Source organism: Ambystoma mexicanum, chromosome 1q, assembly GCF_040938575.1.
Source record: "Ambystoma mexicanum isolate Mex_15411 chromosome 1q, UKY_AmexF1_1, whole genome shotgun sequence".
In the NCBI taxonomy this organism is placed as follows: Eukaryota; Metazoa; Chordata; class Amphibia; order Caudata; family Ambystomatidae; genus Ambystoma; species Ambystoma mexicanum.
Window position 1 is genome coordinate 390,940,476 of NC_090922.1, and position 18,360 is coordinate 390,958,835.

The following is an 18,360-nucleotide window of genomic DNA, read 5'->3' on the forward strand; positions in this document are numbered from 1 at the left end:
GGAGACAGAGAGCCTGGATGACCCATGTCTCCATGACTCCGACCTAGGAGATTCGGACATCAGCATTTTCGCGGACGACAGTGCCCAGGACGAGGGCCCCACGCAGGTGCCTGCCACCACCCAGCCTTCCACCACCCTGCCTTCCACCACCCTGCCTTCCACCACCCCACCAGCCACCGGTACACCTGCGACAGAAACCCCCTTTGAGGTCCGTCTGTCAAGGGTGGAGGCCCGCCAAGACGAGATGCTGCAGATTATGCGGCAACAGGTCGTTGCCGGTAATGAGGCCATGAAGGCCATAGCCACGGCCATTGCTGCAAATACAGCTGCTGTGGAGAATTCCACGTCTGCATTCAGGCAGTGCATGGGGTCACTGACCGAGGCCCTACTAGCCAACATCAGGCAAGTGCAGCAGCCACATCATGGGTCTGCAAGGGGATTGACAATTGACACATCCACCACGTCAACACCTTCCACCTCTGTTCAATCAAGCCCTGTGCGCTTAACGCGCAGGAGCGCACGGTGCATGTCCATGGAACCCTCAGACCCAAAAGTCGCCAAAAAGTGACTTTCTGAAAAATGGAAAAAATGTGAGGAGTAACATTGGTGAAGGCAACACTGTTTGTTGCGCACATGGGGACATTTGGGATCTGTGGGGTGGGTGAGGGAGTTTGTTGGGGGATTGTGGGAGGGGGGAGTGGGCACAGTTTTGCACTTTCATATAATACACATGTTTTCTGGAGAACAATCCCTGGCTGGACATTGTTATTTTTGGTGTGCATCCATTTAATGTGTTACAGTGTTCAGTGTCCAAATTACAACATTCCCTTTGTGCATGTTCACATTGGCCCAGTGTCTGACTGACAAAAGTCATTCATGGTCCCTGTGTCTTAAAAGTATTCGTCAATTAGTGCTTGGCGTACAGCATGGCCGTCCCGTGCATCACGTACTGGCAGGGGGGCTCCTTCGCCTCCGTCTCCATCCCCTTCATCCTCACCCGGGCCATGCATGTCAATGTCAGGTGGCAGTGGTACATTCCTTCGGACGCACATGTTGTGCAGCATGACACAGGCCATGGTGATCTTTGCCACCTTCTCAGGCCTATATAGGAGTGCCCCACCAGACCTGCTTAGGCAGCGGAACCGCGCCTTCAACAGGCCAAAGGTCTGCTCAATCACAACACGGGTACGAGTGTGCACACGATTGTACTCCTCTTCATGGCTGTTCTGCGGGTTCCGCACAGGGGTAAGTAGCCACGGCCTCAAGGGATATCCTCCATCACCTGCAAGCAGATACAAATAGGTGTGCGTCAATCTGAACTGACACCTTCAGGGAGCACGGTCATGGCAGCAGCTATTAGGTGTGAGCATGCACATGTCCCTGTACGTGTACCAAATAGTCACCTATATGGAATGTATACTGTAAACAGGTGTGGAACACTGGATGGGGTTGAATAGATGATGCAGGGTGTAAGCATGCATTCTGAGGCAGATGTGCTGTGGCAGTGCGACAATGTTTAGCCTCCAATTCATGCTGTATACTCTTTGCTATGCATGGTCACACTGGCCGCATTGGCACAGTTGCCATCCTATTCAGTCATGCATTGCTTGCCATCACCATGGTGCCCTGGTTGTGCCTCTTACTTGTTGTCATCCATTTGCATTATCTGTGATATGTGGCCCAGTGATGTGTCATTTTCAGTTTGGCTGTGTCAGGTGAGGAGTGTTTAGCTCTGCATTCATTCTCCACTCACTGGCTATTGCCACCCAGGTGTACTTTTAACCCCCCCTTTCCCACCCTGGTAAACCACCCCCCCCCCTTTCCCACCCTGGTAAACTACCCCCCCCCATTTCCCACCCAGGTAAACTATCCCCCCCTTTCCCACCCTGGTAAACTACCCCCCCTTTCCCACCCAGGTGTACTATCCCCCCTTCTGCATCCGCACACATGAGTACCCCACAGAATGGCCATGGGCCTGTTGTGCAACTCACCGAGCAGCCAGGCACGTGGTCCAGCATGTCGCTCCATGTGACGGGGGAACATGAGTTGCGCAGTGCCATGGCATCATGTGTGGATCCAGGAAATCGGGCGCAGCAATGGGTGATGATCTTGCTGGAGTCACATACCTTTTGCACATTGATGGAGCGGTATTGCTTGCGATTGCAGTACACCGCCTCTATGGCATGGGGGACTACCAATTCCACATGGGTGCAGTCGATGGCACCGACACAATTGGGCATGCCTGCCAGTGCATGGAAGCCTACTTTGGTTTCAGCTATCTCCTGGCCAGCCCGTGGTAGGGATATGTGGGTGCTTGCGTGCTTCAGGAGGGCATCCAGCACTTGGTTCAGCATGCGTGAGAATAGTGGTTGTGAAATGCCATGCAGCTGGCCCACTGTGTGTTGGTAGGTGCCTGTGGCCTGGAAGTGTAGCACAGACACCACCTTCAGTAGTGGGGGGATGGCAGTGCGTATTTGTATGTGGCTGGCAATGTCGTTCTGTATCATGTCCACTATGGTGGTGATGGTGTCACGGTCCAACCGGAACAGGGTGTGGATCTGCTCAGGGGTTAGGTTGAATGGGCTGGGTCTGGTGCCAGGTATTGGTGGCTGCCTACCAGGCGCTGGTGGCTGCGCTGGTGGTAATTGCTGGGCCTGTCTCACCCTCCTTCCCTCCTGCGTCTCCTCTGTGCTGCCTGTTCTTGCTGCTGTTGTTGTTGTTGTTGTTGTTGCTGTTGTTGCTGTAGTTGTAGCAGTATAGGCATGTCCTCCTGCGCCATGATTGCAAATGCTAGTGGTAGCATTTTGGTGTAGGAAGGGGTGTGGTGTGTAGGTGTGCTCCTTTTGTACTGGCCCACTCTGCATTGCCTACACCTGTGGGGGGGGTTGTGGTGTGTGGGTGTGCTCAGTTCATACTGGCGCAGCCTCCTTTGACTCCACCTGTGGGGATTGTGTGCACCTGTGGCAGCTGCCTTGTATCTTGGTTGCTGTTTGCGGGTGGTCCGTAATGCCTGTTTTTCCGGCATCATGCAGCCCGTTGTTACCGTGTTCGCGATGCCGGTATTTGCATGTTTGCGTGGGTTGTGATTGCCCCCTATTACCGGCATGCCGGTATTTACTACCTGAAGAGGCGCGTGTACGAGTCTATGCCGCTATTAGCGGCACCATAAATAACGGTGCCGTTCATGCCGGGTTTGCGGGTCAGAATGCTACGGAACGTTAAATAATGCTGGTATTTACATACTGGCATCATTGTTCCCTTACCGGCATAACTCGTAATGAGGCCCATTGTGTTATACCTGACTCACCTACTAGACCCAGGTCTGGTGTTTTTAATCCCTGAAGGTTCACTTAACTGCACTCTCCGCCTACAGCATGTCCCAAAGTAAAGTGTTGTGATGGAAGATCCCAATTATTAAAGCTTTCATGGAAGGGGTTAAGAGAATTCATCCCCCCATTTCTAACCTGGCTCCCAGATGGGACCTAAATGTGGTATTAAACAGACTTATGGGGTCCCCCCTAGAGCCTATGTATAAAGCTAGTCTCAAAGTTCTTACTTACAAGACCACCTTCCTAGTGGCAGTCACGTCAATAAGGAGAGTCAGTGAACTGCAGGCCCTCTCTTTTCTAGACCCTTTTGTCGCAATCCACAGAGATAAGGTGGTTCTGCGCACTTACCCTCGGTTTGCGCCCAAATTTATTTCTAAGTTTCATGTGAACCAGTCAATCAAACTACCAACGTTCTTCCAGAACCCCACTAACGTGGTGGAAAGAAGCCTTCACACACTGGATGTGCGCGGGGCAGTCATGTACTACCTGGAAAGGACTAAACCACTAAGACAAATGAACCAGTTATCCGTTTCAGTGGCAGCTGGTAGAGAAGGGGATCCTGTCTCTAAATCAGCCATCTCTAGGTGGATTATTAATTGCATCACACTCTGCTACAGTCTTGCTAAGAGAGATCTGCCCTTCAAGCCTAGAGCACACTCTAACGAGGCACTGGGGCTTCCATAGCATTAATTGCAAATGTTCCTCTCAAGTCCATTTGCAAAGTGGCAACCTGGAGTTCTGTACACACCTTTTCAAAACACTATTGCCCTGACATTCACTCTAGGTCTGATTCTCAAGTGGTACAAACTGTACTAAGAGATCTTTTCACTACTATTCCTTCTCACATCATCCAAAATTTGACGGTGAGCACAATTCATTGGAGAATTGATGACTATTTTAGCTTTCTACAGTCCGAACGCCTCTCTGGACAGTGGAAGTTACTACTTCTGGGCGACATGAACACAACCATGAATGGGGGGCTAGAAAGGTCCATGCAGGCGCTGGGGTGCGGTAGGGGTACACGCAGGCCTTTCCACATGATTTGGCTGGTGTGACCGGGGTACGCGATTACGCTGGGTTGCGGATGGGGTACTCGCAGCCCTTTCCACGCGATTTGGCTGGTGCGACCGTGGTACGCGTTTGCGCTGGGGTGACATGGGGTACGCGCTGGCCTTTCCATGCAATTTGGCTGTTGCGACCGGGGTACGCGTTTGCACTGGAGTGCAGATGGGGTACGCGCAGGCCTTTCCACGCTATTTGGCTGGCGCGACTGGGGTACGCGTTTGCGCTGGGGTACGGATGGGGTACGCATGGGCCTTTCCATGCGATTTGGCTTGTGCGACCGGAGTACGTGTTTGTGCTGGGGTGCGGGTGGGATATGCGCAGGACTTTCCACGCGATTTGGCTGGTGCGACCGGGGTATGCATTTACGCTGGGGTGTGGATGGGGAACAGCAGCCTTTCCACGCGATTTGGCTGGTGCGACCGGGGTACGCGTTTGCACTGGGGTGCGGATGGTGTACACGTCCTTTCCACACGATTTGGCTGGTGCGACCGGGGTACGCGTCTGCGCAGGACTTTCCACACGATTTGGCTGGTGCGACCAGGGTATGCATTTATGCTGGGGTGCGGATGGGAACGGCGCCCTTTCCACGCGATTTGGCTGGTATGACCTGGGTGCGTGCAGATTTTGCATGCGATTACGATGGGGGGATGTATGCTGGGCCACGGATGGCGCAGGCCTTGTGCCGTATTAGGCAGTTCACTGGCTTTTCCCTGCGCACAGGGCGTGTTGGGGGCGTTACTGGCGCTGCTTGATGTTCATTTCGCCACCGCTGCTGTTGCCTCAGGAAATCCATGAATACGCATGGCGCGCAATTGCTGGTTTGCGCCTTGGCGCGTGGCGCTTGCACTACTTCTGCGCTGGATTCTACGAATCGGGCCCTTAAGGTAGATTCCATTGGAATCCTTGCATTACGTCAGCATGAGTTAATGCACCTGCATTTATTTGTAAGGTGAAGCGAGAAATGGAGTAGGAAACATTATGTCTGCCCAGCTCCCAGACAAAAGAAATTTAGCAAAATGAGGCTAATTAGAAACATTTGTGATAAACACAATTGACACTTTTTTTCTGGTCCCCTTCACTTGGAACATAACCCTCCTGACACTGAGTGAATCGAAGCACATTTTCAGTGCTGTGCACCCTGAGAGCTTGATATCTAAAGTAGGAACGTGAGTCCGTGTTCTGAGTACCATGGAATAATGTACTCCTACATCCAGACGCTGTTGTTGGGTTTTTCCCCTATACTCTGTAGACAGTCCTCTTAAAGTTCATTGACACGTCTTACATACATTCTGTGGTACTCCCCGGGTGACAATAGAAAAACGGTCTTATTCATTTTTATAAGAGTTTTGAAAACGCCAAAGGCTGGCATCACTTGTCAACATGTACAATGTTAAATCTGATCTGACTGGGCCTTCTATGCTGTACTACTCTATCCATTTTTGTTCTGCATGTATATCCATATATTTAATGATTATGAAAATACTGCTAAGAATGTCACCCCTTTCATGCAGACTTTCAACGGGGCTGCAAGTGATCTTTGTAAAAGTGAATGAAAATGGAATTTTCCATAGATAAAGTGGTCTGATATTCCCTATCAAAGTCTCTGTCTCCTCCTACAGGTTTATTTCTAGAGTCAAATATATTTTAGACCCCATAACTACTGGCAGGTGAGCTACATTCCTCTGTAAGTTTCTAAAAGATTCTTGTTTGGGTCTCATAAAAGCTTTAATCGTGTGTTTCTAGGGTTGGTGCAACTCTTGCTACTGGGTTCATCTCATTAGACACTCAAGGTATTTCAAAAGGCTACTCAAACAACCTGGAATGGCTAAAAATGTGCCTGTGAAAAAGCAATCAAGAAAGAAAGATACCCGATGGCTACATAAGACCGAGGGATTACATTTCTGGACTGAAGAACTAGAGCCAGTACAGAAAAACATGTTTTTAATTCCATATGCTGAGAGTGCGCATTCTTTTCAGACATGTATAAATGTTGACAGTACACACCCTGCTCAACACCAGAAATCCATATTCTGTTCAATAGCAGTAAAATGTGCAGCCTCTTTATCACGTGTAATATAAAAACAATGGTTCACTAAGTGGTGCAATCTGTATATTATAAAACGGCAGATGGGCTACACAAATCCTATGAAAACAGCCCCCCGTTTGTTGGTGAAAAAGCAAATGGACGTAAAACGTTTGCGTGCCTCAACTGGAGTCAAAGGAGTGAACTCCTATATTCAAACTTGGTTTTGCTTTTCTATTTTGCTTCACAGAATGAACAGACGGAATGCCCCAAATGAGACTAACATTAAAAATAATAATTGCATAAAAGTCCCCCAATAAATTCAGCAATAAAAACTGCAAATGTGCCAATAAAAATGCCAAATGTTCCTGACGCCTCTCTCTTGTTGTTACCAGTTATTAAAACAAGAGCTCTCCCTTTTTAATCTCAACACAGTCTCATTAGTTAGACAAACAAGTAGCTGTCCGTTTTCCTAAATGCTCTAGTGAGAAGTCTCTGTCCTCTTGTGCCTTCAGAGAACGAACTATTTACTAAAGGGACACTGTGCCTTCTTTAACTAACTGGCACACAAGATAACATATGAATGCCACAACAGCAATCACAATCAGCTGCTGTGTGCTGCAATTAAAATGAGTAAGTGGGGCCCCACATAACATTTAAACACCACCTTAGTTGATTTTGTTGAGTGCAGCTGTCGTCACACCTCTTTTTCTACCCCCAGAATAAATGGTGATCTTGGCTGTAACAACTATCCCCTTTTAGGTCACGGTCAGGAGCCTTTGGTGAGCTATTTATTCATTTATTTGTTTATATATGGCACCAAAAGCATCAGGCGCCAACAAAAACACAAAGGACAGCATATATAAAACAGGACTGAAGGTTAGCCTTAGTGGGCTATCTGAAGCGGACCTCCAGTGCTTCACCTCTCTGCCCCATTACAGTCGCGTTATTTTCTATTGCTGCCACTAGACCGCAGAGTGTTGGAGGCTTCTTTTTTTGTTTTATTTCCTCTTCCCGCTGTGAATGGTGAAGAGTGGAGATGTATTTGTGTCTGTGGGAATGATACTCTGAAGTTGTAAGGTAGGGGGCTCGGTTAACCATGTGCACTACCTCTCTCATGAGCACTCATGTTGACAACATCATCATAAAAAATGACAGTCTGTAAAAATATCACCAAATATCAGTCACGTTGGTATTATAGTCTTTCATGAGTTGCATGTTTTTTCTGTTTAATATCAGCTAGAATTTCTCTGCATGCTTTGTATTCATCAATTTGACTTCATACTTGTTTAAGATATTCTAAGATACCCTTGGGACTTTCCTGGTTTGCCACAGATCTTCTGGTGAGTACTTGTGGGAAGTGTGTTGGATTGTACATCCTATATCCTCGTGTGTTCCTCTTGCAGGTATTGCCAATGAAAACGGGGGAATCACATTCTTTCCAGTTCAGGTGAACATCAGTGGACAGCCACAAGCAATCACGAGCCCCATCCAGCCCATCACTGCCCAGTCTCTCACTGGATCGTTGACCACGCAACAAATACAGGTAGCTGGGCAGGTCTCGGCACAGCCGATCTCCGCCTCTTCTGGACAGCAGCCGCGCCAGCATGTGAGCAGACAGAAGAAGGCGAGCTCACTCACGCTCTTCTTCAGAAAGGTAGTATCAAAATTCACAAATGGAGCTTGTGGATTTGAAAAATATGCTGATGATGCTGTACTTCATTTAACACTCATTTTCTGAGACAATGATGTTCATGTTTTTAGTAAACTTAGTTTTACTTTTAATGTTAATGCCTAAGACCAGAGTACGTTTTGGGTGGTGTGAAAGTTCACTCTGAAGCAGGAGTGGTATAATGGGTGGTACATCTTATGGATTAATTATCCCCAAAAATGGCCAGCCCTAATGTTGGGAACACAAGAAGAGAATTCAACCAATGGAGTGCTGGCACTGTACTAGGAATATCATCTACAAAATGAATGGGGGGATAGCACTGGGTTTGTTTGATCCTGATGACTCCAGCCAAGGGGCTCCATGTTTCTAGTTCTACATTATCATTAAATAAACTGGTTTCTTTTAATTGTAGAATGCACAGGCTTGTTTATGCTCCAATATACAGAGTGGGCCTTGCCAAATTGCAATAGTTTGTTAAAGGATCAAATGGTCCATTTGTACTGTATGAAAGAAATCAAGAAATGTATAGGAAGCAGTCATAACCACATGGGCTTCCTCTGGGCAGCTTTGTATTCAATTAATTTTAGTTTGTCTATGCAATTACAGAAAGGGACAAATCAAACGCATTTCAGTCTTGGCCTGACCTGCGAAGAGGTAGTACAGTTGAACTGCTAGATCACAACTCCTCCCTATTGGACTATGAGCAACCTCAGCTTGATTCACATGTATGGCTCCATCATATGTGTACCTTGGTGCCCTTGACCAAATATCCTTACTTTCCTTTTTGGACATAAGCACGCTAGTTAGAGTGTCTCACTGAAGCAAAGGAACGATATACTGCATGATGTTATCAAAGCAAATGACACATGCAACTCCACTGACAGCATTATTTTGATGCACAAAGCCCTTGACTGCACCAGCTTTCCTGAAGGCATTCAACATGCTTGATACTCCTCATTATTCCAATGCATCCGATTTAAGTATGGGCATCTAGCAGGCCGACCCTGGGGTTCTGTGTCCAAATCCACTCCGTGCCAATAAAGTGTATTGATCTCCGCCATACACGCATGCTCTCGTAACGATAGCAGTGGAAAGATCAGTGTGCACTCCCATGGCAAACAGCGCAAAGAAAAGCTGCATTGGGCTGGGTTGCTGCTGGTTGTGCTGGAGGCCCCGGTTTCTGCAGAGGGTGGTGGGGGGTTTGGGCTTCACTGGTGTGAATGGTGCAGCCAGGGGAATCAAGGACTGCAGGGGACAGGGGGCCCACAGAGCTGGGTGGAGACTGAAAAGCCACCTGTGCATGCAGAGGGAGCGCCGGGGACAGGTCTCCAGTCTTAGCAGCTTCTTTGTTCGTAAAGGGGAAATGCTTTGCACAAGAAAGCATTGTTGGACTGGACGTGGGAAAGCGAATGCATGACTGTCAAACGCTTCTCCAAGCAAACAGTGGGGGCAGGTCTCTCTCCTCGGCTGTTGCCACCCTCTGGAACAGCCTCTCTGCCCCTCCCAGACTTGAGCCGGACCTTCTTAAATTCTGGAAACTGCTCAAAACTCAGCTTTTTTCTAACTCTTTCCCTACCCTGTCAATCACCCACTGCTTCTGAGACCGATGGCCAGATCCTAATGAAACTGACAGGATTCCAGGGCCTTCTTCATAGTAGATACCAGCACCCTCCCCCCACTGCCCCTGTGTGACTCTGCTTGGCAGCTCTGCATCCCACCCTTGGGAGTCGTCTGCACTCGCACTTAGCCTGAGGTCTCCCCCTTTGCTCCAGTTGTCCACTCCTCTGCCCTCCCCCACCCCTCCCTGCCATCCCTATCTCATGCACTTCTCCTCACTGCACTTGCACGTCTGAATGCCACAAGGCCTAGTAAGACCACAACTGTATATTTACTGTTTTGCCATTTTCATTCCCCTCTTCCCTTCCCATTTAGCCTTGTGGCGCTTTGAAACATAATTCTGTTACACAGGCTCCTAACAAATGCTCAATAAAATAAAAATTAAAAAATGATCCCGATCTTCACAACGTATTACTACTCTAAGGTGGGGATAAAGTTCTATGTGCTGTCCATTGAACTATGGCACCTCACATTACTAAATCTGCAGCCTGACATCAACACAGTCATTGGCAATTTCTACACCTGCCCGACTAAGTGGACTGGTAGGCGAGGCTCCTGCAGACTGGCTTTGTTACCTAATTGCCCTATAGCATCTATGTAATCCATCTTATTTTGCCTCACACTGACTGGTTTATCTTAAGGACTTTTTAGACTTTGCCTCTGACTCATGTTTTTGTTACCAAGTTTATGGGTTGGGATGGTTCTACTTTGTCCTGCAATGCTCAACTTTGCCAGACTTTAATTATGTTCTGATTTGTTGGATCATCATGTCATTTTCATCCTGTCTGGTCTTCTTTTTGCTCTTATTTCTGTCTTTTCATGTCTTTTTTTGTGAAATCTCCTCATAACTTTATTATGTACCATTTCATTAATTACTGTGAAGCGCTTTAGCCAGGAAAAATAAATTATGCCTATCACGCCAATCGGTCCTATTGACTACTGTTAGGAAGCACCGAAAAGCAGGCAGTCTATAGTTATTTAATGTATTTTTTTCTTTTAATATGTCAAATTTTAGTAGCACATTTCGGACAGAAACTCATATAGAATAGGAAGCAATGACCGTGGTAATATCGTCTTTCTATTTACTTGCAGTATTTATATCGTCCACAAGCATGAGTATATTTCCAACTGACAGGTCTATACAAAATGTACAGAATGTGAGGTAGCAGTTAATAATGAAGCACCAGCGCGGGCGGCAGCAGCAGTGGGGCTTTCCGGGCAGTCACCAGCAGTGTGAGGAACCTCTAGGATCCTGTTGCCCAGGAAGCCACTGTAATCTATACAATCCTTTTAAAATGATGCTGCGCCAGGGCTTGGGGTAATTTAGGTAGCCCGGGTGAGCCCAAACTGAGCTGCTGCTTGTGGGACTTAGTGAGGTGTGAGGCCTGCACCCACTTCCAGATTACTATATTTGGTGAGAAAAGGGCTAGAAACCAGGGACCAGGCTTGTTTCTGTGCCCACATCACCACACCACCCAACTTGCCTAAGAATTTCTAGAACATGCTCCAGTTCAAGTGAGATAACTAGAGTTGTGAAGCAGGGTCGGTTGCAGAGAGCCATGCTGCACTGAGTCCCTGTGTGCTTTGGAACGTAGGGCTGGATCTTGGAGCCTTCAGTGCTCTTGGGATTTTGGAGCATTTGCGATCTAGTGGCTGGGTTTCGCTACTTGCTTTTATTTTAATTTCTTAAACCTTTCCCATAACTCTTGAGGACCACATACGACTGAGTGCCGACTAAATTAAACAGTGAACAAGCTACTGCCTGGATCCCAGCGATGGCTGCTGCCCTAATTCTATGTCAAGACCGGAGGCAAGCATTATCTTCAACTTCTTCTACGCTTCACAGAAGATTTAAATCTTCATATTTCCTTTCATTTGTTTTTCAAACACAACAAAAAACAAACTGAAACTACACCTCCCTTGAATCCCAGAGTCTATGGTAGTCCCTTGAACTGCTTCCTGTCACTGGGCTCCCTTGACACTTTCTGCCCAGGTCCTTTCCTCTTTTTCTGCTCTTCCCTCAGATAAGTACCTTAGGTTTTCTGTTTTTTTCAGCACTTGCCACTTAATCTTACTCTTCTATCAGTGAGACTTGGAGGCTGACATGAAACCGACAAGAGTTCTTGCTGCTAAATAACTGTTTATTATACTCTATAGATGAACTGCACTTAGCACTTTAACTCTTTTTATGTCAACAAACACGAGCCACAAGATTTGGAACCAGACAGAAGAAATTGTTGTTCATTCACATGCTTATTTATAATATTTGCTGATGTCATCTTGCTGACTACCTGCAAGCGTCTTAGATCACTTGTGGGCTGTGAGGCTTGAACGATGCAACAATTATTTATCTTTTGTTTGTGTGTAATTTATTGTGACCTCTGTGGTAACTTTTATACATTGCACTTGCACTTTATTTGTAATCCAATTGGTATGATTGGGGTGTATAAGGGGCCACATTTGTCAAACTGAAATGAGAACAGGAAAGTGATAGCACTGTGCTGCTTCTGTAGTAATTTAGAGGTATGTTATAAACTTGTCTTAGCTTTACGGCTGATGTAATTGCATGTAGTGCTACTTTTAGTGAACTGAGATCTCCTATAAACGTTCACCCAATACGACTGATTCTGGAGTCGGTTTAGCTAACACAATGACCAATGGGAAAGCGTACGACTTCCCACTGGTCACTATAAACATTACGCTGCCCTTCGCAGTATTAAGACCACTAAAATGTCTATCCCATCATTATGGTTAATAGAGGCTCTTCTCGATGGATAGGGTGAAGAGAAAAAGGAAAGGTGCTGTAAAAAGCACAGAATTCCCTTTGCATAGCTAATCTATATATAGATTTGTGAAAGTGTGTTTGTATGTTCGGGGTAGGCTCCAACCCCATGTTGGTGGGCTGGTATTGTGGCCCAAGGTCAGCATACCAGTCCGGGGTGTACTGGCGATAGTGAAATTTGACCAACCACACCCATGCGCCCTGCACAGGGCGGGGTCTGGCTCTGTTATGTCATTATAGGCGGTTTCTGGAGATTGCTGATTTTGCGATTGTTGGTTCCAGCCCCAAAACAGTTGGTGGGCTTACATTTTGGCCCAAGGTCGGCATATCAGTCTGGGGTGTACTGGCAAAAAAGAAATTTGACCACCCCCACCCATTCGCCCTGCACTGGCTTGGAGCGGGGTCCTGCCCTGTGCTATCAGTATAGGCGATTTTGGGAGATTGACGATTTTGCAATTTGTAAAAATAGTAAGTTTGGACACAATAAAATATACACAAGGCTTCAGCAGACCCCCACATGCATTTCGGCTACAGACCAGGGCAACACCGGGTGGTACCGCTAGTTGCCTAAATAATTTGGCAAATACTCCCAAACAATAAGAATAGAAAGTAAAAATGCTCCCAACCAAAAAGTCAGAAACAGCCATGTAGGAAATTGTGGCCATGCTTTCACCCACACAGCTCCATGGGTACTTTTGGACAAGTAGTGCATGTAGTACCACAGGAAGAAACTACTATTGATACTGCCTCGTCCAAAGAGGAAAACATGTATCTTTTAATGTACAAGGATAATTAGGTGCAAAGAAATAATTATTACATAACCATTTCTGTTTTCTAGAGAACTGTAGAGTAAACAGTTTGACATAGGCTTATTTATAAATTTAAAATGAATTGGGAGCTGACATTTAGTTGACCTATTATTTGCTAAGACATTGTGGCTCATTCCAAGTTTGCCGGTCCAGAAAATAAGTGCCAGTAATAACGTTTACCAGCACTTTTCCGGACCTACAAACTACAAGTTTGCTGGTGGGGCACCTGATTTACCTCCAGTCAAAGGCTGACGGTAAGTCAGGCGCTTACAGGCAAACATAGCCTGTATTACTGGTACCGCTAATACAGGGAAATCCCCTCATGGAGTCTAATGGGACTCCATGGAATGGGGATTTACCTCCTTTACCAACACTTGTAATCCGGTGGTAATTCCGCCGTACCAAGTGGCGGGAACCGTAAATCCGTTTGCTGGTATCCTGGCAGATTTTCCACCAGGATACCGGCAAACTTGGATTGAGCCCCATTGTACGTTAAATTGAAGCTGGAAAGAGTACCCTTATCAGCCTTCACTGCAAAATAGATGGGAGTAATTGGAAATAACGGTTATTTTTGTATTAGTACTACACGTGAAGATTAGTTTGAGTTGGTCTTTTGATTGCAGTGAAATACTTCAAGGATTTATCAGCGTTATCACTTGATCCTGTTATACAAATAACATTGTTGAGTTCACACGCACCACTTAGCATAGTAGACTAGGAGGAGTTTGCACACAGTCCAGCAAAAGAGCTGGGGGTCTCGAAGGTAGAAGGGAATTAGCACATTTCTGAGAATTCTTCCTAACAGGCTTTTATTGGACACCTCTTCTTTTGCTTTTTTCTGACTCCTGACCTGACTTTTTGTAGGAAAGAAAAGTATTCTGCTTTACTTCCCTTGTATTTTTGCTCATTTTTATGGGGAAACTGATCGGTCCATGAGGCTATCGGTATTGGGAGACTATAGAGGGCCTCATTACAAGTTGGCCGGTGCAGACTTAACATGCCGATATTAACATATAACGGGACATTTCCACACTGGCCAGAAACTACAAGTTGGCCGGTGAGGTAGCGGAATTACCTCCAGCTAAGAGTTGGAGGTAATTCCGCCACCTTACTGTCAAAAATCTCTGGTATTACAGGCGTTGGTAATAACGACACCAGTAATATCTGAAAATCCCTCATGGAGTCCTATGGGACAACATGAATGGGGATTTACACCATCGCCCAGCACTCTGAATCCGACAGTAATACCGCCGGACCAAGTGCTGGTAACAGTAATTTTGTTTGCCAGTATCCTGGTGGATTTACTGCTAGGATACTGCTAGGATACCAGCAAACCTGTAATGAACCCTGATTTCTCTCTCTTTATGGATTTCTCAATTTCTACAGTTGTGCCCATCACTCTAAGTGAAATGTGGTTAGGATACTTTGAATCCTTATAACTTTTTCTGTAGTGGCTTTTTAGTTACATTTACAATGTGCCTAAAATGAGGTGAAAACAGTAGATATTTTTGTACTGTGCTTTATACTTTTTACTCATGCACTTTTGCATTTACCGGAAATGGCACCTGAAGGTGGCTAGCACCCTAAAATGGTTGTGCCACAAGGTTTCTGCTTGTCCTTTGGGCATACTGTTCTTTGGCCTACTTCCTGCCCTTTGGTCTGGAATTGGCATATATGGGAAGCCCTTTCCCAGGCAATGTGGTGGTTTGTGTTTGAGCCCGAATGTGGAGGCTGCGAATGTCTGGTCTCAGTTCACATCCTGGTGCCCGAATGTCTGTTCCTGGGCAGATGTTGTGGCAAGTGGCTATCCATGATTGGATAGCCACTGACATTTTGAATGGTGTATATCCTTACCATTTGTGGACTTGGTTGAGCCTCCAACCCAGACCTTGGATAAAAAAGGACACCTGCAGCCATTCTTCAGATCATCGTTGGAGCCAAGTCCTCTATGAAGAAGAGCAGCTTGTTGATGACCCAAGAATTACTCCTTCAGCTGACCAGCATCAACTTCAGTGAAGTCCCGGTGAAGCCCTGCACCTCTGCCGGAACTCAAAAAGACCCTCAATCAGTGCTTCACCCTGAGCTGCCCAGCTACAGCTGTCACCATTCCGAATGCATCCTTGCAACTTGTAAGATCTTCAACTTGTACAACAAGACGCCTGCTCCTGCATTTTCAGCCTTCTTGCATCAGGAGAAACCATGCAGGACCTGCTCCTTTATTCCTTCCTGGAAGATCGCTTGTCGCTGCCTGATTATGGTGCATCTCTTTTTCTTTGCATCCTAGAGGTATCCTGAGTTGGCTGCTCTGCAGAAGTCTTCTCATTTTCTTTGTTTGGGTATTCAACTGGAAGCTATATGGAACCAAATTCTAAGCACTGCTACCGACCAAAGCTAAATCCTGCATCTGAAAGTTACCTCTGCAGCTGCAGCCCATGGGCCTTCTTCAACCGGACTTAGCACAGAAGACTGTGCCCCGATTGGATTCCATAACCTCGGCAGTGGTCTCTGGACTCATCAGAGCTAGTGAGGGAAGATAACATACCTGTTGCTTTCCCCCCTGTTCTACATGCGGTTACATCGGCATAACGTCCTGTCTCTAAACTACTCTTTCCTGACTTTGATTTGTGGCGGCCTGGTCAAGGATCCCTTCCTAGGCATATCCTAGTGACTGGGATTCAGTTAGTTTACTTACGTGAACTTTACTTACCGTTTTGACATTTGAATCATAACCACTGGCTTCACCAAAAAATGTTCATTTTTATTTTTTTACAGCCATATATAGTTTCAATTAAAACTTTATACACTAATATTCCATATAGTATTAATCTTTAACACAGATTTGATTATGATAAAACAATTAAAAAGAAAAAGAAGAAAGACACAAAAACAGAAAGATAAAATGTTTACATAATTCAGATTTTTCTCTTTTTGTGTCTCCTAATGAACCTACATGAAAAGTATTGCTGTGGAACTGATGACTTTAGGGCACAAGGCCCCAAACCATTTTAGGGTTGGTCTTGTTGAGTGTTATGGGAATTGTTCTGTGGTTATTCTAAAGTGCCTTTACTGAATGTCACGCATCACGCATTGGTACAAGTGCGGGTCAAGTTCTGTCTCACTGCTCGTCTCGCTACTCTGCTGATCATTGTTATTGCTGGATACTAGAACATTTGAATTCTATTCAACTGATTGGTTAATAGAACTTCAACCCGCCCAGGACCCGGAAACAGCATAAATGTAATTTGTGCGCACATTGGTACGAGTGCGGGTTGAGGGCTGTCTCACTGACAGCTGAAGTGAAGCAGAGTCAGCCGCATAAATAAGAGGAATAAAATCAGGTACGCTGTACTATTGGAGCGTTTTCTTTGAAATTGACATTGTTGTTTTGAATGATGCCGCCTAATGCACATAATTACCAACTACGAAGTGCTGCATGCCAGAAATTGGGAAAAACAGATACAAGGTGTGGTGATAAAACTGCTATGACCAGCAATGTGACCACCAAGCCTCCTGGCGTTTTGAAAGACAATAATGCTAAGAGCAAAAACAAAGAGGTGATGGCTGGAAGGTTTAGACTGAATCTTAACCACTGGCATTGCTCGGGGCAACCCTCCAGACCATCGTTCTTCGCCTTCCAAGCCATTACAGAAGGGCAAAGACCATATGCAAATCAGGCTTGGCCCCACCCCAAAAGGGGAAGTCCAGCCCGAACTGCTAGGTCACATCCCTTCTGCACGAGACCACAAGCATCCCCAAACATGTTTCACCCTTGTTGGGGCTCATCAGTGAGGAGTAGCTTGGGTCTCTAGGCCCAGCAGGCACGGGACCCACGTCTGGGCATACCCGTCCCACTCGGGGTGACAAAGCAAAAACAAAGAGGTGATGGCTGGAAGGTTTAGACTGAATCTTAACCACTGGCATTGCTCGGGGCAACCCCCCAGACCATCGTTCTTCGCCTGCCAAGCCATTACAGAAGGGGAAAGACCATATGCAAATCAGGCTTGGCCCCACCCCAAAAGGGGAAGTCCAGCCCGAACTGCTAGGTCACATCCCTTCTGCACGAGACCACAAGCATCCCCAAACATGTTTCACCCTTGTTGGGGCTCATCAGTGAGGAGTAGCTTGGGTCTCTAGGCCCAGCAGGCACGGGACCCACGTCTGGGCATACCCGTCCCACTCGGGGTGACAAAGCAAAAACAAAGAGGTGATGGCTGGAAGGTTTAGACTGAATCTTAACCACTGGCATTGCTCGGGGCAACCCTCCAGACCATCGTTCTTCGCCTGCCAAGCCATTACAGAAGGGGAAAGACCATATGCAAATCAGGCTTGGCCCCACCCCAAAAGGGGAAGTCCAGCCCGAACTGCTAGGTCACATAATGCTAAGAGCACCACGAGTAATGGTTTAAACAAAAGTGGGAAAATAACAGCTTTCTTTCGTGCTGAAGGGGGATTGGTGGATGTGTCATTGAGTCCATCTGCTTTACTGGAGGTATGTTAACTACCCCCAAAAGCCCCTATATCACCTGTATCGCTTGGGTTTGGTGGCATAGACAATAATAATTCCCTTTTGAACCTTTGTTATACTCTTCAGCGGGACTCACTTGGTGGTGAGGAAGTGATTATTCCCGAACGTACATCGACAGAGTGCTGTAACATTATAGGTTTTAACCTATCTAAATCCCCAAACCTGGGAAAATGTCAGAGGATGTATATAATGACGCAGATAGGGAAGATGCATCATTCAGTTCTGTGTCTACTGCCTCTTGCTCTGAAGTTGCAGAATTGGCTATTACAGTGAAGGCACTATTGATGCTGTTTTCTAAGATAGTGTATGATCAAAAAGCTCTTTTACAGACTGTGTTAAAAATTGTTGATGTCATACTGGAAAATGGCGCATTAGAGGATGGAGATATTATGAATCAGTCCTTGGCAGGTAATGTTAGGGAGAATGTTCATATTGGTGCTTAATTCCTCCCACCTTAGAGACCCCAGCTCTTTTCATGGACTTTAGGACTTTTTAATTTAAACTCCTTATTGAGTGGGTTCTTTTTCTCGCTCTGTGT

At 46.3% G+C, this 18,360-nt stretch overlaps 1 protein-coding gene across 5 annotated transcripts in view; it reads left to right on the forward strand.

The window, feature by feature from the left end:
* RBL2 (RB transcriptional corepressor like 2) overlaps positions 1-18,360 on the forward strand; it is a 953,306-nt gene that overhangs the window by 748,874 nt on the left and 186,072 nt on the right. For all 5 annotated transcript variants that reach the window (XM_069639547.1, XM_069639538.1, XM_069639539.1 and 2 more), the window contains exon 16: positions 7,824-8,074. In XM_069639547.1, coding sequence (XP_069495648.1) covers positions 7,824-8,074 — 251 coding nt within the window. The remainder of the gene's footprint in view (positions 1-7,823; positions 8,075-18,360) is intronic.